Genomic DNA, 26297 nt, shown 5'->3' with positions numbered 1-26297 from the left:
TTGACCAGATGTTTAAGCATGTGTTGCAAGATGCAATATTAAGGCGTGACAGTTTCTCTCCAGAAATTGAAAATAAAATAAAGTGATACCTCAGTTATTACATTATTGGCTCAGTTATTACATTTTCAAAGGCCAAAAACGTATTACCAGCCAATTACGTCAAACGTTATAACATTATCGGGAAAAAGTTATTACGTTATTGGCTCAACAACTTTATTGCATTATTGACTATTTATTACGTTATTAGCTTTATTACATTTAAATAATTACGTGGCAGTTATTACGTTATTGGCTGTTATTACATTATTGGTTACTACACCCTTCCGCTGTAAGACTGAAGGTACCCATGTCCATGCAACGGATTCACTCATCCTTCAATGTTTTGCAGTTGAGGCCAGTGTTCTCTAGTCCTCTTTTCACCCGCCCCCCTAACCACCCCCCCCCCCTACCCCTAGGATCGTGGACGGAGGCGAGACTTTCACGGTCAGGAGGCTATTCAAAGTCCACAAGAGGAGCAGAGGGCTGCAGTATCTGGTCGACTGGAAAGGTTACGGGCCGGAGGAGAGGAGTTGGGTGTGTAATGGGAGAATTATATTTTCCCATTCTGTTTCTGTAATGCCATTTGTTGGTTATGCCTTTTCGCTGACACCCTTGGGGTGGTCAAGGTTCAGTGTCCAACTGAAAAGTCACCACTATGAGACCCCACATTACAATTGTCAATGATCAATAGGATAATGTTTACCTAAGGACAGAGTTTCCTGTATTCTCATCAAGGAAAATAATGCATAAGGGGATCTCTGCTTCATCGTGACCGCCCGGTATACCCCAGGCACAAAGGTTAACGTTGGATAATGTTAGGAACAGTTAGAGTGATTGAACAATGCAAGGAATAGGAGACAAAGCTAAAATTATGAAGGGGAAACAATATTATCTATTTTTCCATCACACATCGTGTGCGGAGCAGAGCTGATCTCAGCATTTCTGGGACCTGTGACACGGTATAAGAAGTCCTCGCATTAGACAATGCGTCAGACTTCAGCTTGCGCAGCTCTTGGAGGGGCGCGGGCTGATTTCCCATCCATTGGATCATTGTTTGTTATGTTTTATTGTTTGTTGTATGTTATTGTACCGTTATTACCCAAATATATGAGCATAATTGTTATAAGTTCGGATGACTCTTTATTCTACCCAGTTTGGTCAGTTTAGACAATTGTAATTAACGTGGTTCCGGAATTCCCACCACAGGTGCCATCCCGTTGCATTATGGACCCAACTCTGATCAGGAACTTCCAGCGACAGAATCTAGAGGCCATCGGAACACCTTGAGGTGTTCGTAGAGGGAGGAGTACTGTCACAGTCCGGGCCGGCTCTTCACGGTCCTGAGCCGGGTTTTCCCTCCTGCTACCTGCCTTCACTGTGTCCAAGCCACGCCCACTCCATGGCCTCACTCTGCCCATGGTTTTTGGCATGCTGTGCCACAAGCGCACCTATGGCTGATTATCAATCAGTGGCTGGTTACAATCTGCCACAGGACAGATTATTTAAACTGCAGGCGGCCATGGCAGGTTTATCCTTGTTCATGGATCCACGTCACGCCTGCTACAGTCCCGCCAAGCTACAGCCGAGCCACACTGCCCCACGCCAAGCCCGCGCTCAGCCCAGGACCTCCCCTTGCTCTTGCCCTTGCCCCTGCCCCCTCCCTGGCCGTTGCCCGAAAGTTGCTTTTTTCTCTCCCGTTTTTTTTTACTTGCGACTGCTAGTTTTCTGTCCCCCTAGGACTTTAGTGCCCCTGTGCCTAGCCAAGCCCATTAGTTTTCCATGCTCATTGGAGCCTGTCGCCTACGACCCCTGATTAAAATAAAACTATATTTTTTGTTCAAGTATATCGTGTCTGCATTGCGGTACATTTTCTGCACCTTGGCCAGCGGCCGTGACACTCTATTGAGGGCGCTGAATTAAAGCGGATCATTCCGTTCAGTGAATGGAGATTGCAGATTATTTCTTTATATATTAGGCTAAGTAGGCTATAGGCAACAATTAGCCTGGCTATTGCCAGACCAAGCTCCATCGGAGATTGCACGTTGGTCTGGGGACGCTATTACATTCAGTATGCTACTGTTCTTTTTGCAATTTATTTTTCCAATAATCATAATCAATCAAACGATGGCTATTTAATTCAATTAAGTAATTTCCCCCACAAAGAATTGTGTTTAGGCCCTCTAGACAAATAGCCATATGTAAACAAATGTGTTATTTATCCTTGGCTATAGTTTACAGCATATAATTTTATTTTTTTATCCCTAAATAAACCCGTGAATCGTATATGCCTGATTGTCAACATAAACTTTATTTGTGAAAATAAAATAAAAATAAGACATACAAAACAAAGTCAAAAAGGTTGCTCTGGGTAAACTTCACAGGGACGACACAACCCCCAGTCTCCACAGGCTTCATTCAATGCAGAACAATCTCAAGGACGTGGCGTAACACCCCCGTTTTCTTCTGATTCACGTGTGGTTGTTCCTCAAACCGCCAGCAGGGGACAGCCGGAGTGTAGGACGTGTCCCTTCTCCATCCCCCGCTGCTAATGTCACTACAACTCTCTCGCTCTCTTCTCCTTTTGGCCTGTAGTTGTCGTCTCTCCCTCCTCTACATTTCTTCTGAACCCCTCGTGGCCCTGAGCCCTCCTCTTCTCTGATTGGTTCCAGACATGCAACTGAGCTCTTCTTGCCGACTCAACATTCCGCAGCTGGAGAGGGCTTGAGCGCGCGAAGACACACACGCACGTACAAAAACACACACACACACACACACACACACACCCCCTCCCCCCCCCACACACACAGATGTAGGCTACTCCTACTCTCCCCCATCTCCGTCCAACGGATATAAAAAGGTTCTGGTATTTCCACAGCAGTTTAGTGAGACCAAGACGAAGCTCAGACCCGACGCATTCGGGTGTACAGTCGTACACAAAATTACACAAATGACACAGGCTGAAGACTGAAGCACAAAGGAATGTTTGGAGAGGGAGGGAAAATGCATGAATTACCTTTTCATGATGACATCTGGTCCCTATATCGTCTAGAAGCAACAAAATATTTTTTTTGTAAAAGGTAAACAGAATGCGAGTGGGAAAATGTCCAAATAAGACAAATTTACAATAGCAGATGCTTTTTTGCAGGGTAATGCAAGGTTACGGCGCAGCCAGGCAAACAATATGACAAGGAAGGTTTATTGATCTATACTTTTTTTTCTTTTTTTTTTCATTATTGAATAAACAACTGTGTTGTTAAAGCCAGAACAATAAATTGCTGGGACTACATATGACAAACCAAACCAAGAAAGTGGCAGCAAATGCCGTTATTCCAGTAAAGTTGAGGTGAACTGTCAAAAAGTGCCAAAAGATACAAACCAAGCCTTATAAGCAAAAGTCAGTCCGACAATTTGATGTTTGAAGGTCCATTTATGTACTACTATGCGAGTAGTCCACTTAAGAACAGCAACTGTAATCAAAGTCCTATTTATTTATGTGCATACAATAATCCCAAAGACCCAAAAACACAGAAACAGACACAGACACAGACACACACACCTTCGCTTGGCCACTGCATTCGGCCATCTTGGACGTCCCCAATGTAAACAGTCCGTTTTTCCCCTCTACACATTCACATTTGGACTGGTGTCTCTTCTGCTTCACACCAAGATGTGGCTGACATGCAGACGTAAGAATCAGGATATGCGAGTGACATACTTTGGCAAAAGCAATGCATGCAACGTCATCATCGGTATATACAGTTGGTGCTGCAGATACTAAGAAATTCAACTTAAACTGAAAAAACAAACAAAAACGAAATCAGCATAAAAGCTCAAATAATAATACTAGCACACCTGAACTTCAGGTAAATTCTGTCGGGACAAAGATGGAAATGATTCGGCTGCAGGAGAGATTGTCTGGATAATGGCATAAGAGAATGTTTTTGTTTGATTCTTGGTCCCTTGTTCCTTCTTTGGTCTTGTTCACAGATTACTTTACAAACGTTATTGGAGAAAACGTGAGACGGACATGGTTTTCCTATTCATACCTTACAGTATATCTGATTGTCAAACTTTGCCAAATGTTTGGCAGTCCCACATTTTTTTTGTGTGTTTTTAAAACTGCTTTTGAAAAACTAACAGAAAAGCAAATATAACTCAATAATGACAGAAACCACACTTCTACACGCAGGAAGAATAGCTTTGAAGGCTTATCTTTTTTTAAATCATATTGACATCTGCTGCGCTCTACGCAGCTTTCCAACATCGTAAAACCTCTCTCTCTCTCTCTCTCTCTCTCTCTCTCTCTCTCTCTCTCTCTCTCTCTCTCTCTCTCTCTCTCTCTCTCTCTCTCTCTCTCTCTCTCTCTCTCTCTCTCTCTCTCTCTCTCTCTCTCTCTCTCTCTCTCTCTCTCTCTCTCTCTCTCTCATATCATATCATATCATATCATATCATATCATATCATATAATAGAAAGAACAAGCAGCTTAATCCTAAACAACATAATCTCTATCAGGAATCAGTGTCACAGAGCGAGGGCTGTTCTCCAAGCAGCGCAGCAGAGCAGGGCGTTGCGGGTCCGGGACAGGGTTTCACTCTGGCTGCTCGTTCAGCTCCATGTCCGACACCAGAATGTTCTTCTCCGCCTCCTCGGCGGGGCTGGAGCTGGTGCGGCTGTAGCGGGCCCCGTCGTAGGAGCCCCCGGAGCCGAGGACGCGCCGCCGGTACAAGTAGATGACCCCCACGATCAACAGCACCAGGACCAGGCCCGCCGCCATGATGACGATCAGGGTGGGCAAGTGGTCCACTTCGGCTGTTCGGGGTTGAGGAGGAAGGCACGAGTGGTGAACTGACACTAGATGGACTATCGCAGTATGTATGCTAACCTCAAATGAATGCTGTGACTCCTACTTTAATATAATAAGTTAAAGTTAAATATATATTTCTATATATGAGCGGGCTAGGCTAACCTAGCTGAGGAGGGAAATGCTGACCCGTGTATGTTGTACTAGATGCTCAGTGACACTTTTCTTTTGCCTCATGCAGATCTTAATAAATGTGAACAGCCAGTTGACATTATAAACTCATCCCAAACAAATCTAACGTCAACTTGTCATGAACAAGACAATTTCTAGTAATGTCAATTTCATTAATGTCAACTTGTCATAATCAAGACAACCCAGACAAGGTCAACTTGTCACAACAAAAAATGAATGACACTTAATGACAGAATTCCTAAGCGTTTATGACATGTTTATACCATTAATGACAAGTTAATGACGGTGTCATGTCATAGTTATTAAATTGACATGTATCTCTTATGTAGATACCTTCAAATAAAGTGTTACCGGATACTTTAATAGATGAACTAATGCTATTGGTACCTTAACATTAAACTCAACTCAACACATCAGACCGAAGTAGAGATTGCGGAGTATAGTCATACTTACAAGTTGCCGCTGAAGGCTCAATACCTGAGGGGTAAACAAAAACACAGGATCCAGCTCAACAGAGTCCATGATATTATAACAACTGAACTAATTCAAGGTGTGTGTGTGTGTGTGTGTGTGTGTGTGTGTGTGTGTGTGTGTGTGTGTGTGTGTGTGTGTGTGTGCTCACTGCGTGGCCGTTTGCAGATGACTCCGTGTGTGCGGTTTCTGCAGGAGCCGGGCTTCCAAATGCCTGTGTTGCTCTCAATCCAGAAGCAGCTGTTTGCCGACAGCATGCTTAGCACGTCGTGGGCCTCCCAGTTGGTGTAGGACATGTCTGTGGTCTCGTCCCACACCAGGGCACTGCCTGTAGAGGTGGGGACCCATGGAGAAAAAACATTGAGAAACGTGTTTCCAAAGACAACAAAATGTGCATTGAAAAATCACACACAAACCATACACGAAACACATCAAGAATGTAACAAAAGCATGCAAGATCTGAGTCGGTAAAAGTATTGTGTTGTACCTATTGTACAAGTGAAAATGTACAATATGGAAATGTTTGAACATAAAGAACTCGCAAAATTGGAGCATTTTACTCATCACTCTCACTTCAGTAGTTTATCTTATCATTCTCTGTAGGGATTTAAGGATCCAAACATAGGCTTGGATGTTTTCCATAAAAACACCACCAGCGAAAGCACATTCTATGGAAATATCTCCTTCTTACAGATGAATAGCAGTTGGTATTGTCCATATGTATACATATGTACATGGCTATACCTTTGAGAGTGATGCCCAACCAAGCTCCATGAGCTTGTTCGGAATACTGCTGAATATGTTCCCACACGAACCCGTTTTCCATCTCATCGAGCACTGAGAGCAGATCAGCTCCCACTGGAAGTTTGAAAGAAAAAACAGAGGCAGAGATTTAATCAGACACATTACGCACACATACACGCATAGACAAATGCATGCAGAGAAACCAAGGGTGAAACAAATAAAATAATTTAAACATAAAACATTGATTGTTTTTTTACATATGCATTCAAAGAGTGCAGTGCATTTCAAAGCAAGCTCAATACATACAATCGATGCATGGTTCCACAACCAGGGTTAAGCTGGATCAAACGGTTCACACTGCGAGTCCAACAGTAATATTCATGCTTCCAATGGGCTGTCATGGTTCTTCTCACGCAGTCATTATCAACCCTAAACTCAACATTGGCAGCAGGGAGGAGATTACACAGCAATGTAGCTGCTGGGTGGAAAATATCTGGTTGGAATAACTTGCCATAACCATGCATGCAGCTTTGTGTTTCCACCCAGCGCCAAAAGCTGCTGTTTCCCGCATGTTCTTAAAAACAGTCATAGTTGTTCAGAAGCAAGAAGCTGGATTACCAGGTTTACCGAATATGTTAAATCAGAATCTGTGAATCTCATGTTGTGAACCTGGAGCAAAACTGGTACATAGCCCTTTAGTTGCAAACCCTGAGCAAGACTGCAATTTCATATTTTTTCTATCTTATCATTGATTAAGATAGAGGCAACAACAACCAACTTGAAATATATGTTGATATCCAGATCCAGATTGTATTCAAAGGCGTATAACCTTTCCTCCAAATGTAGTGGGCTTACCTTTCTTACAAGAGGACAGAGCGTCCTTCTGCAGCCGGAGCGTCTGCAGGTTGAAGGCGTAGCAGTGGTTCCTGAAGGGGACCCAAGCCCCATGAGACAGTGAGGTCGGGCACTGGCCCGGGTACGCCCACTGGTGCACCGTTGGCTCCGCTGGTACGAGAAGGAACAAGCATAACAAGGTTTAGCATGTAATGTATTCACTCTGTCAGATTAGACTGCACTTTATTCTCATTGCATTGACAGTAAAATATCAATATCAACAGATAGATATTCAGAGACAGCAAAAAGGCACTGTGCATGTGTGGAAATGGAAACAGTTATTTACAATGGAACAATGGACACACGCGCACACACACACACACACACACACACACACACACACACAGACACACAGACACACACACACACACACACACACACACACACACACACACACACACACACACACACACACACACACACACTATCCTTACCACTAATCTCACAGATAGCTGCCTCGAGTTTATCATCACAAGGACTCATCACCCACTGGCCGGTGCTGGTCATGTGACCACATCCGGCCATCTGTTTGGGCTCCCCTACTTGCCAGTTGGAATACACCACGTCCTCCTCACCTAGCCAGGTGAAGACTCTCTGTCCCTGATTGGAAATAAACAAACTATTAAACATATAATACAAAAGCTTCTTCCAACCCTGAAAACAATAATGAGGGAACCAGCTCAAAGGTACTCTGAACCAATCATTAGGTATGTATATTTAAATATATACGCCCTCCTCTTTAAGAAGTGGGTTTACGAAGTGTATTTTCTACACAGGGATGATTTTAAACATTTATGACACTTTTTCAAAAACGGTTGTTTCCGAACCGGATGTTTTAGCCTGTCTTCCCACCAAGAAAGGTTTGGTAGAGTTTATGTTCACTGCCACCTGCAATAGGCAGCCATCTTGCCTCCCGGACTTTAAATTATTAATCTTAAATCTGATTTGTATGTGTCACTCCCTGACAAACCGTTTAATCGTATTCCTTTTGAAATACGATAGGTCACCCGGAGTTGCATATGCATGCTGAACGTGAAAATGCCTGTCGTTCCCTGCCCGGGCCGCAGGGCACCGCGGCCCGGGCACTACAGGAGTCGTGGCGGCCGGGGGTCACGGGAGTGCCCGACCATTACTTCCTCAACTCTTCTTTCTTGGCCAAGAGATCTCTCTGTGTCTCTCTCTCCTTCTCCCTCTCTCTGTGTACCTCTCTCCTTCTCCATCTCTCCTTCTCTCTCTCTTAATTGGTTTCATTACAGCGACGGACAGTGCTGTTAGCCAATCAGAGGCGAGACATTTGCATGTCATGAATATTCATGAGTAAGAGCCAAAATCCTGTCGTTCCTCCCCGCCCACCTCCTCCACCACACAAGAACCTTGTGAAACAGGAACGGCAGGGCTTTTTTTTTACCAAAACCGACTCACAGGGCATTCATTGCTACTAGGGACCACCACAAACTAAAAAACCGGCCACTGGTCGCCCTGAGAGATGCCTCCCTTACCCCGTTGTTGTAGAGGGCGATCCAGGCGGACCGGTGCAGGCTGCTCATTAGCAGGGTGAGGTAGGCCTGCTGGTAGGGGTCCCGCACACTGGCTAGGGTCCCGTTCAGAGATCCGCACACGTGCAGAGCCCCCATCCAGTCCAGGCGCTTCTGGACCACCCGGTAGGTAGACCGGCCCAGCTTCAAGGGCCCCGAGAAGGAAGGGGGGATGAGGGCGGGGGCTTGGGGGAGGTCGGGGTCTGAGGAAGACGGCGGCAATCCCGGTAGAGAGAGAGAGGAACAGAGATGTGTTTGTGTTGCGTCGTCTAGCATTTAGGGGTTTTAGGGGGTGACTCCTAGGTGAAAGGTTATGGGCATTAAACCACAAACGTCCACAGAGATGCATAGCCTTGATCGGCTCAGTAATAAGACGTATCTAAGAGTGAAGACTGAATAGTCAATGTATTATATCCTGTATGGTTGTGGATGTGTTGAATGAGGCACCTTGTTTCCTCTGGCAGAGAAAGGCATGCTTCCTCATCTCACAGGGCCTGGAAGCCCACATGCCTGTGTTCTTGTCTGGGTTCCCATGGATCATCACAACACAGTTCCCCTGCCAAACACACACATTTCACATGCATCATACATCCCACATCATACACATCCCACATCACTCTCCGTCACACATCACATTATATCACATCATTCTACGTCACACTATACACTACATCCGAGCAAACATCACTCTACAGTAAATTACCTCAGACACACACATCTCACATCCCATATCACATTCTATCACACATCACAGCACATTTCACATTACATACAAACACATCACATTACCTCACACACACACATCACATTTAAGTGTTGAGTTAGAGAGAGAGAGAGAGCGAGAGAGCGATAGAAAGAGAGAAAGAGAGAGAGAAGGTGAGAGAGGCTTTAGCTTTAGTGGTACCGGTGTCTTGTTGTGGAGGGGCCCGCTGTTGTCCAGGGGCTCTCCGGGGCCCCAGTTGGTGTAGCTGAGCATGCCTGGCTGGGCCCACTTGAAGTGGCCTTTTGAGTCCGACGTCAGTCCCACCCACAGATCCACGCTGACGTTGTACAGCAGAGTCGTGACAAACGCTATGGAGGAAGACAGCCTTTAGAGCTCAGGTTCACACAAAAGATACGAGACCAGATGAGACGGGGCAAACCAGATTTAGATGTTTTTCTTTTAAAGTATATATATATATATATATATATATATATATATATATATATAACATTAAAACTTCGACGGTTGTATCAGGACACTTTCCTGTAGAAATATTTAGGGATTCTGTAGTGCGCGTGTTTACCAAGTTTGACAGTCAATCAGCATTTTCGCCACTGGTTGGCACAAGTGAGAGAGATAGTCTAGTATTATGTCCCGGGGACAGCGGGACAATAAGGGAGACGTTCTAAAATTAGATCTTTCAAACTCAGGCAGAGAAGTTTGAAAAAACTGCATTTTTATAGTTCCATTTCACCGAAACATAACAAAACAGTATTTTTGTATAACATTTGTATATTCTGAGAAGGAATACCTTCAGAAAACATAACCATCAGAAAACAAATTGGACGGAGAAAGATATTGCTTTGCTTACAGCCGTGAGCATCTAATTACCTTGTTCCAAATGGTTTGGCAGGACAGCCAACATGGCAGAATTTGTCTCACAGAGGAGCTTTGCTGCAGACCAGGTAGCCTTGGATGACTTCTCCTGGCCAAACACTTTGAAACACTGAGGAGACGACATGAGGTCATATATGAAAGACACTGTGAGTTATAGAAGGAGATATTCAACATGATTTTTGAGGGGGAGTGGTCACAGTTAGAAGATAAGTCAGTGAAATGTTTTGAGAAAGACTGATATACTATGCTTATTTTGCGTTTGTCAAGGATGTATGAATTCTTTTATCTGTAGATAATTATTCTGAATGACAAGTCAACTCTTTTGAAATCTGATTTTACTGTGATCTGCGACTAATGGATGCCACAACTATAAGATGTACTATTAGTATAACTGCTTTAGATCCCAGACAGGATTTAAAGCACTTGGATTTTCCACCCAACATAACACTTTGCCATCAGTATAAGAACTGAATCAGTATGACAGTATAGCAGTATAAGAAATGAATCAGCAGAACAGTATATTAGTAAAAGAACTGAATCACTATTACAGTATAAGAACTGAATCAGTATAACGGTATAATAACTGAATTAGTATAACAGTTAAAGCCTGAGTCCAGCTTTTTAACATAGCTATTACCTCATTATGATCTTATTTGTACTGTACTGCATGGCTTAGCATCTCCGCTAAGCCAGGGGAAAACAATACCCCTGGGTAAACTTTGGAACAATTAATATATTGCTGTCTGTGTGATCTATAGTAAATAACAGTTGTATGGGATAAACCATTCCGATGTGTCCTGTTATTGGAAAATAATGTACGAAGGGGGTTTCGATTCCGCTGAGGCGTAGCCAAGGTTTCTTACAACTGAAATAAAATCTTATCTCTCTCTTGTGTTCTCTCATAAAGTGTTTACATCTATCTTCTGTTGAGGCAGCCGTTGTGCTTTGGGCCCACCTTGTGTTGGTATGAGGACCAGCCCTCTGGACATCCTGAAGGGGGGAGAGGTGACGCCGGGGTCGGCGGGAGGGTTCCAGTAACGTTAACCCTCTTACAGACGTACGGCAGATCTGAGTGGCACTTCTGATCCAACCACCCGGCTGTAGGAAAAAACACAGTGAATCAGTTACATAATAAGATGTCATTTATGGTGTTGTTCATGACAGTTACAGTCTATTTATACAAATTATATAAAAGATCCAGCCTGACAAATGGCCACCGAAATGGTGGTAAACAGTGGCCAGACGAAGTGCCAGACAAAATGGCCACCGTGTCAGAGTTCCAACAGGGATTCCATGCGCATTTGCTTCTAAATCTGCAGAGGAAGCACTATGAAGAGCGATTTTTGGATGGACATTAATGACCCTGAATCAGCTCAGCTGTCTCATTTCCGTCCTGTCACTTTCCTCCTACCTGACCACTGATTGCTACTGCTCGCCTCCATATAGGTTTGATGAACAGTCAAAAGGACGGAGGGCACAGGAAGTAACGTGTCTCCGTACCTTTGTCGAGCGACATGTGCACACACTTGTGGTCTCGGCTGAGTGGCTGCGGCCTGCCTGGCGCCCAGGAGACGTAGTTGAGGACAGAGTGGTCTGACCAGTGCAGGCGGCCGTCGTTTTCATACGAGTGGAGTCCCAACCACCAGTTGTTGCTCTCTACCTTTGTCTGAGGGTTGAAACAAAAACATTTAGCATTCTATGCCTAGCCTCCTGTCGAGGGAGAACCAAGGAACACTTTTCAATGAATTTAATTTCAAAATGTATACATATATATATAGATTTTTTTATTATGTTGTCTTTATTTTCTTCTGTTTCGGCTGGCTAAGCATGGCAGTCTGAAATCTATGATGACATAATGGCTAGCCGGGGTAAACTGTTGCTACACTGCAGAGTACATATTTGTCAGCAAAACTTTTGGTCGTTCTTGGCCCAAATGCGGAAGTACAACCGAAAGCCTAGAATGAAAAGTTTTGATTTCTACGACTTCCTTTATTGCTAAGTTATAATGGTCATTAAATGTTTTGATAAAAATTGGCTCATTAAATCGGTCCAGAGAGTCAATTTTTTTGTATAATTTGTGTGGAGGCTCTTTGTCGCCCCTCCCACCCCTCAGGAAAGGGTTCAAATGGTTCAGTCGGACCTTGCACTAGGATTGGTCTCTAACCACAGCTCACCGGGCAGAGTGACTGCTGATGGGACAGTCAAGTATTTCACAAAGAAAGGGGAAACGAGTACTTCACAGGAAAGGAGGAGAGGAAGGAGAAAGAAAGCAAACTGAGGGAATACAACTGCGATCTAATTTCTGTCAAAAGAAAGATGAGCACATGTGACACGCCCATGGACCAATTTGATTCCAAACTTTGGTGTTGGCCGAATGCTACCTTGTTTAAAACAGTTGACAGGAAGACGCCCTCTTTTTCCGAGTGCACAGAGGCCAACGAGGCCTGGAACCAGGAGCAGATCCTCTGGGCCTGGGGCCAGGTGGTGCGGTGGTCAAAAAACTTGTACTCTGCCTCCTGGAAGCCCATCCACTCTGGAGCACTGGCGCCTGGCATGGACCGTGAAACATGAACACAGTTACCGGGCAGGGGCATTAGGAGAGGGTTATGCCCAAGGTGTTCGACTCCCGGGTACAAGTTACAGAGATTGATTTCTGATGACTGCAGCCTAACCTGTAGGTATCAATGGGGGAGAGGCCTGTAAGTTGCTTCAGATAAAATTGCTTAATAATATGTTATTGGTCAACTTAACTTGTGAGCTGAAAAGGGTACTGACCTTCATCATCTTCTGGATCCTTAGCAACAGTACCTGAAAACAACATTTGATTAAACAAATAAAAATGAATAGGCATGTATTCATGAAATACACGATGTAGGAACTGGGAAAAACACAAAAAAAACACATTGCTATTGTTGACATGGGTACCATACCATTAGAGTGAGTATTAGCATTGCGTTAGAATCAATATCAGAATAAGCATGGTAGCTTGCTAGGTTACCTCTGGGGATCTTGCAGATCCAGTGCAGCTCATTTTCACAGTGCATGGGCAGCCAAGTCTTGCTGCCCAGGTCTGTCGCGGCACACTGCCGGATGTTGTAGTAGTAGCGGCCAAAGTTCTGGTAGGTATACTGCGAGGAACAAAGACATTCAAGTTATGTTGGTTCCTTATGTCGGCTGGTGCATGTAATTACACTAGCAGCCATCTTTGCGCCGGCTTTTTGTACCAGGCAAAAAGTAACTTCAGTACATGTGTGTCGACATTTCATCTAGTATTTGCACCTCTTATTCAATATGTTACTAATTTGTGTATGAATGTAATATGTTTTATTTTATACCTGTTGAGAGTTGGGCCATTTAATATTATGTAAATTATCAATGTTCTTTTCTGAATATTTTCATCCTCTGTAGAAGACACTTTGCATGTAAGTCACTCACATGTCTTGTTAATATCAAGGATTTCTCTCTCTCTGTTGGGACTTGTGTCGGGCATGTATCATCTATTATTCTTATTTAATCCGCCTGTGCTCCTTTTCTGTGTACGGGTCTATTTTGCTTCACTCTTATCTTTTAGCCCTGAAGGTAAATGCATAGACTCTTCATGTCAGGGGTAGTTAGAATGAAATGCCATCGGAACTCACAGCCAGTCCGTCACTCCACTTCCAGCTGCCGTTGTCTATCGGGTTCCTGCGGTTCAGACCAATCCAGAACCAGAGCTGCTCGTGATCCTCAGAATCCCTGTTGAGCACACCCATATCCGTTAATATGCCATGGCCTCTTGTTATCAATGAATCAGTAGCGGATTCACATTGTCTCTTCCTGCTGGCCTTTCTCGAAAGCCATTGTTCTTCATATCCTTGAAGGCCATGTCCAACGTATTTCAGATGGCATTTTTGTTGTTTTCGTTGTGGTGGCTAGGGTAGAGCTTCGCTACAGCTGTGTTAAGTGAGGGCCTTCAGAAACCAAAGCAAGCTGTCAATCAATGTGCTATGAATTAAAGTTGCCAATAGAGCGATGTAATTGGAAAAAAATACTAAGTAAGTTAAACACTAGTGCAGGCATGTGTCATTGCTAAGTAACAGCCTTACACGAGAAATAAGAGCAAATACATCATTGGGCGCCATTATTCCTTTGGGGAAAATACATTATTGATACATCCTACCACTTGTTTTTACGCAAAAACTAAATTAATGTGGCCTTCCCCAGTTTGGTTTACATAAACATTGAATGTACGGCAGTATCATTAACAAAATGAACAGCAAAATACTGATCACAAGTAGTCGCACCCATAGTCGTCATGGAGGAGCTTCAGGATGTAGTGATCTTCTTCCTGGCTGCTGAGGCTGAGCAGGTTGGCCCCGTGTTTCTGGCAGAACAAGTGGGCCTGTAGCCAGCTCAGCTTCTCCTCCAGCTGGGACCGGGGGAACACCTGGACACAGTGTTTTGGGTGTGTGGAGCGATGTGCAATATACAATGTTACATCATTTTATTAGGATAGAAAAATATATTTCCCCCATTAGAAATGCTATGATTTGGTTAAATATTTTTCTACTTTCCAAATAGGCCGACCATTTAACAGCTCCTAGATCAACAGTTTGAAGATCAAATATGAGTAGGCATACTACACAGAACAAAGAATATTCAGTCTCACTTTGGCCTCTGGTAAGCACAGACCACTACACACTGGTTTACTCTGCTTCAACATAAACAACAACAGCAATCAATACATTTGGTCGATACAAAGGCAACTTCAAACAAATGTTGTCTTTTTTTTTTCCAGATATAATACATCACCACCTTTGGCACCTAAGCAGTTTATGTGTGGGTGTTTGGTCAAGTTGTAGTCGTTGCATTAATTCTAAAAGGTCTGACCATATGGGTTGCGATTTGAAAGTTGTTCATCATGACGAATGGTGCATGTGTATTGAACTTTCCGAGTGATAATGACATCCTGTTTAAATGTTGAACTTCCAGGCCTTACTCATTTTATGAGTTAGCTAGATACTTAGTTAACCAGAAATGCAATTCCTGAAGGTATTGCGGTTTGAATGCTGATGCTGAGATGCTTTGTGGGAGTGGGAGGGAGCTGAACAGTGTTTTGGTTTATCTTTTCACCAATTCTTCACTCTGACCACAGCATTCCGTCCCATCCACTCCCATAATAAATCCTGAAATAATGAATTTGACATGCCTCCCGAAAACACTGAATGTGATTTTAAAGTTGAATAGTACAATGACTCTAAGAAATCTGCTGAACATTTTGAAGGTAGAATGAGGTCTGTAGGATGAAGTATGAATGAGTTGAAGTCATGTCAAAACGTAGCCCAATGCTGAATTTTTCTGAATTTTTCTCTGGGAGTGAATGGGGAAATTTTGGGTGAACGAACAACCTTGAATATCTCTGAAAGTATGAACGATATAAATACAGAAAATAAAAGAATAATGGTCCTAACGGAGCTGATGTTTGAATGATGTTTCTACGTTGAAGAATGTTGAAGGAGTTGGGAATGGAATAAAGTTGCGGAAGAATGTAATGCTATGAAATAGCATTTCATAGCTGTGAATGCTCAGCATTCACACCAATAAATATGTAGAATTTCATAGCTGTGAATGCTTTTAGCTTTTCCACCATTATAACAAATACAATAGGGTTCCTACGTTTTTCATAGGAACCCTAATGATAATACTAACAAACACAACAATAAATAACATTGTTCCTTCTATATTTCAGCAGGGGTTTGGCCTACACCCCCACGCCCCAACCGCTCCTCCTGTGTCAGTGAGATAACAGCGAGGAGTGTCACCTTGTAGCAGTGGCGCAGGTTGCTGTTGCTCTTCCAGCCGCTGGGGCAGCCGCCGGTGAGGCTGGGCGTGGGGGCGGGGGGCGCGGGGGAGGGGGGCCGGGCCGGCACAGGGGGCTCGGGACCCATGGAGGCGTCTTGGTTCTGGCGGCAGAGGAACTTTGCGCGAGACGCCGCACAGTCGCTCACCTCCCATAGGCCTGTGGCGTGGCCCATCGCCATGGAAACACAGCCGCCACTCACTGCGGGACGCACGTGTAAAGAATAAGGTAGATATGAAGCACCGTCGTCGACTGACACATCATTAGGCCCCGACAAAGCATTAAATCATGTCTCATCATAACATCATAACAACATCATAAAAGGAATTAGTCCATTTGATTTCCCTGAACACTTTTGATTTAATTTGCATTTAAATGGGCTACTCTCTACTCTATATTTTTAATGTTTTATTTTAATTTATAAAGCGATCCATTCCTAAAACCAATGCGTTGATTTTAATAATGCAATAGCAATACTACAATATCATTGGACTGCTGAGTGAGCCTCATTGTCTTTCGGATCCGTAATCGGTCCGAGTTGATGTGATGCCGCTGCTCAAGACATGTAATGATTTGAGTTACGGCAATGCTTCGATGCATCTAAAAGTTTCTGATGACACACAGCTTTCACAGTATGAGAGTCGCCTACAAATAGGCTTGACAATCATGTAAAGTTTTAATGATATTGTATGACAGGATTCGCATGGATTCAAATATGATTGTTCAGACTGAGGTTTGCAATAATTTTTTTTATATCCAGTAAGCGTGACAGAATATTAATAAAATAAAATCAAAAAAATAATCACAACCACATATCGGGCAACATAATCACACTTATATTTCTTTTCATCATCTTGCAGCCTTACCTGGCTGGTCTCTGTTCCAGTTGGTGTAGGACACTTTGTCTCCCCCGAGCCAGTGGAAGACCGCAGGATGGCCCTGGCTGTGGAGCCCGATCCAGAAAAAGTCTCCAGAACGACCGAACACCAGACTGTTGGCGAAGGCCTGTTCAAACCTAGTACCATTACAAAGCATAACAAACACAAACATTGGGACGGACATATTCTTACTCTTATTGTGCGCTTTTGCCTTCATTTAGTAGATGCTTTTTATCTAACTCGCAGGGAGTTTTGAAACAGGTCATTAAGGAGCAGGCACCTTACTCAATAGGTAGGTTGTCAACATTAGTCCTCGAACCACAGTTGGTTTAATTTGGGAAGCCATTACCCATTAGGTAGTCTGGGACCAAGCAGTCCTACTATGCTGTAACATACGTCACAGAAACTGGACCGGAAACCAAAAGCATTGAGGCAGAGTGATGCCTTCTTTACTGCTTCGAGATATTCTACCGTAGATAAAATCATGCATATGCAGCTTTCAGAAGGTATTTCAAAATGTTTATTTCAACACTAGCAAGACTACACAGTGTTAACTTGAAACGATAAAATATATATATTATTTTACAATTTACGAGTGCTGGGCCACATCAGATGATACTCTCAAGTTAGACTACTCATGAGGCTTAGATGTGTGTGTTGGTTCACTACCCGGGGGAGGTTTGTGTCTATGGAGCCCACCTGTTGGTGATGGTGACTAACGCAGCCCCGCTGTCCTCACAGGCTTTCTTGGCTTCTTGGAAGGAGAGATAATCCTCGCCCACCCAGTAGCAGGCTGGGCTGTGCCACTTCCACCCCTAGTGCAGAGAGAGAGAGAGAGAGAGAGAGAGAGAGAGAGAGAGAGAGAGAGAGAGAGAGAGAGAGAGAGAGAGAGAGAGAGAGAGAGAGAGAGAGAGAGAGAGAGAGAGAGAGAGAGAGAGAGAGAGAGAGAGAGAGAGAGAGAGAGAGAGAGAGAGAGAGAGAGAGAGAGAGAGAGAGAGAGAGAGAGAGAGAGAGAGAGAACATGGTTGTATAAAAGAGAGAGATTTCATTATGTGTTTAGTGTAAAACAAGAGCTGAACGCAATCTTGGGAACGCAATATAAGATAAATTCAAAATACAAAAATATATATATATTTTATAATGTGTAACACACTTATATGGGCAGAACATTTTCATGTTCGTTATATATTTTTATGTAAAGTCGTCTGTCTGTTTCTTCTATCTGTCGACGTGTATGGACAAGGAGCATGAAGAGGTTACGAAGGGTAGGATTGTGCAGTGAAGCATGGAGCGAAAAAGTCAACTAAGAGTGTGCTGTTTGTGGTCTGTCTGTCTGTCTGTCTGTCTGTCTGTCTGTCTGTCTGTCTGTCTGTCTGTCTGTCTGTCTGTCTGTCTGTCTGTCTGTCTGTCTGTCTGTCTGTCTGTCTGTCTGTCTGTCTGTCTGTCTGTCTGTCTGTCTGTCTGTCTGTCTGTCTGTCTGTCTGTCTGTCTGTCTGTCTGTCTGTCTGTCTGTCTGTCTGTCTGTCTGTCTGTCTGTCTGTCTGTCTGTCTGTCTGTCTGTCTGTCTGTCTGTCTGTCTGTCTGTCTGTCTGTCTGTCTGTCTGTCTGTCTGTCTGTCTGTCTGTCTGTCTGTCTGTCTGTCTGTCTGTCTGTCTGTCTGTCTGTCTGTCTGTCTGTCTGTCTGTCTGTCTGTCTGTCTGTCTGTCTGTCTGTCTGTCTGTCTGTCTGTCTGTCTGTCTGTCTGTCTGTCTGTCTGTCTGTCTGTCTGTCTGTCTGTCTGTCTGTCTGTCTGTCTGTCTGTCTGTCTGTCTGTCTGTCTGTCTGTCTGTCTGTCTGTCTGTCTGTCTGTCTGTCTGTCTGTCTGTCTGTCTGTCTGTCTGTCTGTCTGTCTGTCTGTCTGTCTGTCTGTCTGTCTGTCTGTCTGTCTGTCTGTCTGTCTGTCTGTCTGTCTGTCTGTCTGTCTGTCTGTCTGTCTGTCTGTCTGTCTGTCTGTCTGTCTGTCTGTCTGTCTGTCTGTCTGTCTGTCTGTCTGTCTGTCTGTCTGTCTGTCTGTCTGTCTGTCTGTCTGTCTGTCTGTCTGTCTGTCTGTCTGTCTGTCTGTCTGTCTGTCTGTCTGTCTGTCTGTCTGTCTGTCTGTCTGTCTGTCTGTCTGTCTGTCTGTCTGTCTGTCTGTCTGTCTGTCTGTCTGTCTGTCTGTCTGTCTGTCTGTCTGTCTGTCTGTCTGTCTGTCTGTCTGTCTGTCTGTCTGTCTGTCTGTCTGTCTGTCTGTCTGTCTGTCTGTCTGTCTGTCTGTCTGTCTGTCTGTCTGTCTGTCTGTCTGTCTGTCTGTCTGTCTGTCTGTCTGTCTGTCTGTCTGTCTGTCTGTCTGTCTGTCTGTCTGTCTGTCTGTCTGTCTGTCTGTCTGTCTGTCTGTCTGTCTGTCTGTCTGTCTGTCTGTCTGTCTGTCTGTCTGTCTGTCTGTCTGTCTGTCTGTCTGTCTGTCTGTCTGTCTGTCTGTCTGTCTGTCTGTCTGTCTGTCTGTCTGTCTGTCTGTCTGTCTGTCTGTCTGTCTGTCTGTCTGTCTGTCTGTCTGTCTGTCTGTCTGTCTGTCTGTCTGTCTGTCTGTCTGTCTGTCTGTCTGTCTGTCTGTCTGTCTGTCTGTCTGTCTGTCTGCCTGCCTGCCTGCCTGCCTGCCTGCCTGCCTGCCTGCCTGCCTGCCTGCCTGCCTGCCTGCCTGCCTGCCTGCCTGCCTGCCTGCCTGCCTGCCTGCCTGCCTGCCTGCCTGCCTGCCTGCCTGCCTGTCAGCCAGCCCTTGAGAAGTGTTGGATGACTCCAAGCTTGGCAGCAAGTTAGAAACCTAAAAAATGTCCAGCTGGTGTGCCCAGTGCTCAGATCTGTCCTAAACGTTACTCAATCAAAACTATTCCTCCTTTAGGTCCCATTCAGAGCATTAGTTACCTGCAAATTATTTATTTAAAGTCATGGTTGTATTATAATTACTAGAGTTACCTAGAATTACCTATCTTTAAGCGTTCACGAATGACTCTGAGAAGAAAAGCAATGCCAACATTTAAAGGTGACATATTATGGTGTTTTCCCAACAAGTAAACATAGTATTTGAGTTCCAGAAAACATGTTTTTTAAGCTGTTTGCTGGAAATAGCTTTTAGGAAAAAAAATATTGTCTACCGCTATACCCCTCTGTTTTAGTCCCTTCAGAATGCGCTGTATCTGGTGTCTGTAGCATTGATGCAAATGATCTGCTGCCCATTGACCAATGAGCTGTCAGACTTAACCACAGTATGGAGGAGTAGGGATTGTTGCAGTTTGCTGACTCCTTGAGCTCTATATCTATATTATATAATATAACATAATAATAATATTATATACGGGTATTTATATAATCTATCTAATATCACGGCCAAAAGCTATGTGCGCCTCGGATGATATTATGAATAATAAAGACTGTGTCTGACGTCTCTGGTACTTCCACAAGTAAAGACTTGTAGTGGGGGATATTTCGGCCATTGAGAAGAATTTGGGGGAAGGAACTTTGGCCTTGACTTTCTGAAGTCCATGAACCGCGACATGGAGGAGAAAAGGATTGTACTCCGGGAGCTGAGCTGCCGGACTGCCTCCGAGCTCCCCGCGCCGGAGCTGCCGGCCGCCGTCGAAGCCGCCCGGCCGCTGTCCGGCAGCTCGGGCGGTGACCTCCGGGAGCTGAACTGTCGCCGAAGCTAGGTAGGTGCTAGCGGACTTGCAGCTCCGGCGGACGAGCAGCCCGGCTGGGGTAGCTCGGCGGCAGTCCGGCAGCTCAACTACCGGGAGTACAATCCCTTTCTACTCCATGTCTCCTCCTCCCGACTTCCCTTCGGCGGCAGCTCCGGCGGGGTGAGCTCGGCGCCAGAGGAGGCGAGTTCCCCCTGCCGGAGCTGCCCGTCCGCTGGTCCACAAAATCTTAGCGATGCTCTGATTGGAGGGGAGTGGGGAAGAGGGAGGTAATATTCAACTGTGCCCCCTTCCTACATAGGGGGCGCCGAAACTGACTCGCTCGTTTGGTAGCTGGAGGCGGGCTGCTTCCAGAAACGCGTATCTCACTCAAAAAACATGTACAGACTTATTTCAAAGTTTTTATGCGTGTGGGAGCAACATATACCCACAAAAACACCCCAAATCCCAGGAAAAGTGCTGTTTTCATAATATGTCCCCTTTAAATATTTTTTGACCATTTAACAAACAAAAGGCAACAGGCTTTTTTTGTAATTTAGTGGGCCCCTCAATGACATGCATACACGCGACTGGCAAGCGACATGGCAACTACTATTGGTTAGTTGAAAATAATAATAACAAACCGCTTCTTCTGAAACTGAAAATTGTGTTCATTTAGTGAAATAAATATAAAATAAAAAAAAGTGTAACAACAGTTAAGGCAGCAACCTACCTAACTATAGTCAAATAAAGCACGGGCTTGTGTGGAGGAGGGGGAGAGGGAGGAGCAGGTTGCGAGGGCAAGATTGCAGATTGTACATTGGCTACCTGAAGTGACATATTATGACTACCTGAAGTTGTTTTGGGTCTCTGGTGCTCCCACACGCATACAAACTTTGAAATAAGTCTGTACATGATTCCTTTCGTGAGATTTGCAATTCTGAGTACCCCGCCTACAGTTACAGAACTAGGGAGTCCGTTTCAGCACCCCCTCCTACGTAGGAAAGGGGCACATTTGCCACCACTTCCCCACCCCACTCTAATCAGAGCATAGATCCGATTGTGTGGACCAGCGGACGAGCACTGGGTGGATATGTTCGGGGATTTCAGAAGCAGGGAGATTCCATACAAAAAAAGATGACTAATTTGTCAGTTTGCCATGTGACAGGGAGTCCGGCGGAGCTCTGGCGGGGGAGCTCCATGTCATGTCATGTTCATGTCGCCGTACAATCTGGACTTCAGAGAGTCAAAGCCAAAGTTCCTTTCCCCCAATTCTTCTCAACCATGGCCGGGATAACCCCCACTACGATTCTTTAGTTCCGGTGGAAGTACCAGAGACGTCAGACGCAGTCTTTATGATTCATAATATCATCCGAGGTGCACATAGCTTTTTGCTGTGATATTAGATGTTATATCATATAGATACCTATATATTATATTATTATTATTATTATTATTATAACTAAATGTACAATCCAGGTCTCTTCCGGAAAAAACGTTCTTCAGCAGAACTTCCACCTGTTTCCACAGCCGTTGCACAACACAAAGGTGGTCATGGGTTCATCAGCGCTGCGCGTCTGGACCTAGAGCTCCGGAGTCCACAAACAACAACAATCACTTGTCCTCCGTGCTTTGGTTCAGTCCGACAGCTCATTTCTATGCAATTGGCAGCAGCTCATTTGCATTAAAGCTACAGACACCAGAAACAGCACATTCTGAAGGGACTCAAACAGAGAGGAATAGCGGTAGTCACGTTTCTTTTTATTGAAAGCTATTTCCAGCAAACAGCTTCAAAACATGTTTACTGGAACTCATATACTTTGTTAACTAAAGGACGGAAAACACTGTCCTTTAAGTTGTTTTTATACACCCACGCGTGTGCTTGTGTGTATGCGCTGTGTGCGTGCTGTGCATTATTTAGGTTTTATTTGAATAGGGACAGATACAAAAACATAGATAATGGTGAACATCTGATGTATGCATCAGTGTTTGTAGAATAAGCTAATTCACGACACTTGGCCCTAGTGGGGCTTTTGGTTAAAAATAATAATAATGATTAACACAGTCTTCCAGAAACACTTTGGTGCCGACCAAAAGTCCTTCTCCATGGCCTCTCCGAACTTCTCCCACACCTGCTGCTTAGCCTCCGACACGGCAGCAGCTGCAGCCCTTCGAGCCTGTCGGTACCCTGCAACCGAGTCAGGAGTCCTCCAGGATATCATATCCCGGAAGACCTCCTTCTTCAATCGGACGGCTTCCCTGACCACCGGTGTCCACAACGGTGTCCGAGGGTTACCGCCCCTTGAGGGGCCTAAGACCCTGAGGCCACAGCTAGCCACCGCGGCTTCAGCAATGGAGGCTTTGAACACCGCCCACTCCGGCTCAATGCCCCCAACCTCCACAGGAATGCCAGAAAAACTCAGCCGGAGGTGTGAGTTGAAGATACCTAGGACGGGGGCCTCCTCCAGACGTTCCCAATTCACCCGCACTACTCGTTTGGGCTTACCAGGTCTATCCGGAAATTTCCCCCATTCCCTGATCCAACTCACCACCAGATGGTGGTCGGTTGACAGTTCCGCCCCTCTCTTAACCCGAGTGTCCAAAACATACGTTGGAAGGAACACTTTGAGGAACTCCTGAATCCGAATAACACGCCCTCTATGTTGGAGGCAGAGCTCGAGGTTGATGGTGCTTTGTCGTCAATTTCCCTGGTGGAGGTCACTGAGGTAGTCAAACATCTCCGCAGTGGCAAAGCCCCAGGGATTGATGAGATCCAGCCAGAAATGCTAAAGGCTCTGGGTGTTGAGGGGCTGTCATGGGTGACACGCCTATTCAACATCACTTTGGCACTGTGGTACAGTGCGAAAGGAGTGGCAAACCGGGGTGGTGGTTCCCCTGTTCAAAAAGGGGGACCAGAGAGTGTGTGCCAATCTCCGGGGTATCACACTTCTCAGCCTCCCTGGTGAAGTCTACTCCAAGGTGCTGGAAAGGAGGGTTCGGCCGATCGTCGAACCTCAGATTGAAGAGGAACAATGCGGTTTTCGCCCCGGACGTGGAACTACGGACCAGCTCTTCACTCTCGCAAGGATCCTGGAGGGGGCCTGGGAGTATGCCCATCCGGTCTACATGTGTTTTGTGGATCTGGAGAAGGCGTATGTCCGGGTCCCCCGGGAGAAACTGTGGGAGGTGCTGCAGGAGTATGGGGTAAGGGGGTCTCTCCTCAGGGCCATCCAATCTCTGTACTCCCAAAGTGAGAGCTGTGTTCGCGTCCTCGGCAGCCAGTCAGTTTCGTTCTCAGTGGGTGCTGGTCTCCGCCAGGGCTGCGCCTTGTCACCAATCCTGTTTGTGATATACATGGACAGGATATCGAGGGGTAGTCGTGGTGGGGAGGGGTTGCAGTTCGGTGGTCTGAGGATCTCGTCATTGCTTTTTGCAGATGATGTGGTCCTCATTGGATCATCGGCCTGTGACCTTCAGCACTCACTGGATCGGCTGGCGGCCGAGTGTGAAGCGGCTGGGATGAGGATCAGCACCGCTAAATCTGAGGCCATGACTCTTAGCAGGAAACTGGTGGATTGCTTACTCCGGGTAGGAAATGAGTCCTTAGCCCAAGTGAAGGAGTTCAAGTACCTCGGGGTCTTGTTCGCGAGTGAGGGTACTATGGAGCGTGAGATTGGCCGGAGAATCGGAGCAGCGGGGGCGGTATTGCGTTCGCTTTACCGCACCGTTGTTACGAAAAGAGATGTGGGCCGCAAGGCAAAGCTCTCGATCTACCGGTCGATCTTCGTTCCTATCCTCACCTATGGTCTTGAGGGTTGAGTGATGACCGAAAGGACGAGATCGCGGGTACAAGCGGCCGAGATGAGTTTTCTCAGAAGGGTGGCTGGCGTCTCCCTTAGGGATAGGGTGAGAAGCTCAGCCATCCGTGAGGAACTCGGATTAGAGCCGCTGCTCCTTTACTTAGAAAGGAGTCAGCTGAGGTGGTTCGGGCATCTGGTAAGGATGCCCACTGGGCGCCTCCCTTGGGAGGTGTTTCAGGCACGTCCAGTGGGGAGGAGACCTCGGGGAAGACCCAGGACTAGGTGGAGAGATTATATCTCGACACTGGCCTGGGAACGCCTCGGGATCCCCCCCATCAGAGCTGGTCAATGTGGCACGGGAAAGGGAAGTCTGGGGCCCCCTGCTTGAGCTGCTCCCCCCGCGACCCGACCCCGGATAAGCGGACGAAGATGAGATGAGATGAGATGAGATTAACAGACAACAAAAATAGGACAAAGAAAATTAAAGTGAGAGAAATGGGAGAGAAAATAAGAAATACAGATAGAGCACAGTGTGTAAAAACTAAATATGAGAGCAAGATTTTTGCTGAATTAGCCACAATTTTGTGTTTCTTTTGAATGTGAAAAAATATAGGGATACATTTCCAGTGGTCTGGCAGTGAATTCCATAACTTTCACCCTTTTATTGAAAAGGCAGTTTGAGCAAAAGATGTTCTGCGGAAGGGGATAGTACAATTGCCTTTTGACGTCGCTCGGTGGTGTGTGTGTGCGTTCTGTGTGTGTGTGTGTGTGTGTGAGCTGCGGGCTGCTTGGCACATGCACACTTGACCAAGTGTGGAGGAGTTACTTGTCCGAAAGGCCTGCTATTATAATAGTAAGATATTAGGATTTTCCATGGCATAAAGCTAGACCAAACAAACACACACACGCACGTACGCACGCAAAATCCCATTCCAGTTTACCTGAGCATAAAAGCCAGACCGAACACACAAACAAACACACACATTTAAAATCGATATTAAAATGACCAATGTGGTACAAGTACAAAGAAAATAAATCTCTTTACGAGCGCAGCCATTTTTGTTGTCGAGTCGTACATTCGGCCTCACTGACATGGCTCTTCTTTCAGAATAGCGAGTGGGACTGACCAAAAGGGGGCGTGCCTCCGTGATACGACGCAAGAAAGCTGGGAGATTGACAATTTACGACTAGCAATTACAAGCGTACCACACAAATGGATTACGCCATCAGTAGTCCTTTGAGCGATGTCTCTGTGATAGGCGTTCTGGGTCAGTGGGAGAGGCCTGCGGAACTGTGCATTATGGGAGATGTTGTATTCAATGCAAAAGCGCCAAAAAGTGACTGTCTGCCTTTTTTCGATCAAGGAGGCACAAAATTAGAAATGTATGGTACTATTTAACTACATATATGACCCACTTCCAATACAGATTGATGTTTCCACTGGTGAAATGCTCCTTTGGTGTATATACGTATTAATATGATATATAATCATATTAATGATAGGTATGGCAGCATATCACTGCAAACTCATAAATGATTTTGCGCTCATGCAAAACGAACATTTGTGAACCCAAATTGTACCACTTTTACTACACTTCAATGCAGTATTTATCAACTCTAAAGAGCAATAATAAAGCCTGCTAGGAGAAAATCAGTCATTGAGCATGCACTTAAAGTGAAGTAGCACACAAAGTGTCAGTTAAGTGTCACTGGGGGTGTTTTCCCCAGTGTCAAGTAGGGCTGTCAAAACGAACTTCGCTATTCGAATATAATTCGATTTTTTTAAAAAGGAGAACATTCGAGTGCGGCAACTAACGT

At 45.2% G+C, this 26297-nt stretch overlaps 1 protein-coding gene across 1 annotated transcript in view; it reads right to left on the bottom strand.

Annotated features, from left to right (window-relative positions):
• Positions 1-4410: 4410 nt before the first annotated feature.
• The window catches only part of mrc2 (mannose receptor, C type 2), a 36204-nt gene continuing 14317 nt past the window's right edge, over positions 4411-26297 (bottom strand). The window contains exons 10-29 of the mRNA XM_056580415.1: positions 17693-17808; positions 16982-17130; positions 16078-16316; positions 14560-14702; positions 13915-14011; positions 13275-13404; positions 13052-13084; positions 12658-12824; positions 11777-11942; positions 11232-11374; positions 10271-10385; positions 9581-9747; positions 9124-9232; positions 8641-8879; positions 7576-7741; positions 7103-7252; positions 6248-6361; positions 5655-5831; positions 5486-5509; positions 4411-4848 (exon numbers count right to left, since the gene is read on the bottom strand). Coding sequence (XP_056436390.1) covers positions 4628-4848; positions 5486-5509; positions 5655-5831; positions 6248-6361; positions 7103-7252; positions 7576-7741; positions 8641-8879; positions 9124-9232; positions 9581-9747; positions 10271-10385; positions 11232-11374; positions 11777-11942; positions 12658-12824; positions 13052-13084; positions 13275-13404; positions 13915-14011; positions 14560-14702; positions 16078-16316; positions 16982-17130; positions 17693-17808 — 2865 coding nt within the window. The 3' untranslated portion in view covers positions 4411-4627. The remainder of the gene's footprint in view (positions 4849-5485; positions 5510-5654; positions 5832-6247; positions 6362-7102; positions 7253-7575; positions 7742-8640; positions 8880-9123; positions 9233-9580; positions 9748-10270; positions 10386-11231; positions 11375-11776; positions 11943-12657; positions 12825-13051; positions 13085-13274; positions 13405-13914; positions 14012-14559; positions 14703-16077; positions 16317-16981; positions 17131-17692; positions 17809-26297) is intronic.

This window comes from Gadus chalcogrammus, chromosome 2, assembly GCF_026213295.1.
Source record: "Gadus chalcogrammus isolate NIFS_2021 chromosome 2, NIFS_Gcha_1.0, whole genome shotgun sequence".
Lineage (NCBI taxonomy): Eukaryota > Metazoa > Chordata > Actinopteri > Gadiformes > Gadidae > Gadus > Gadus chalcogrammus.
This window is presented reverse-complemented; position numbering and strand designations above follow the sequence as displayed.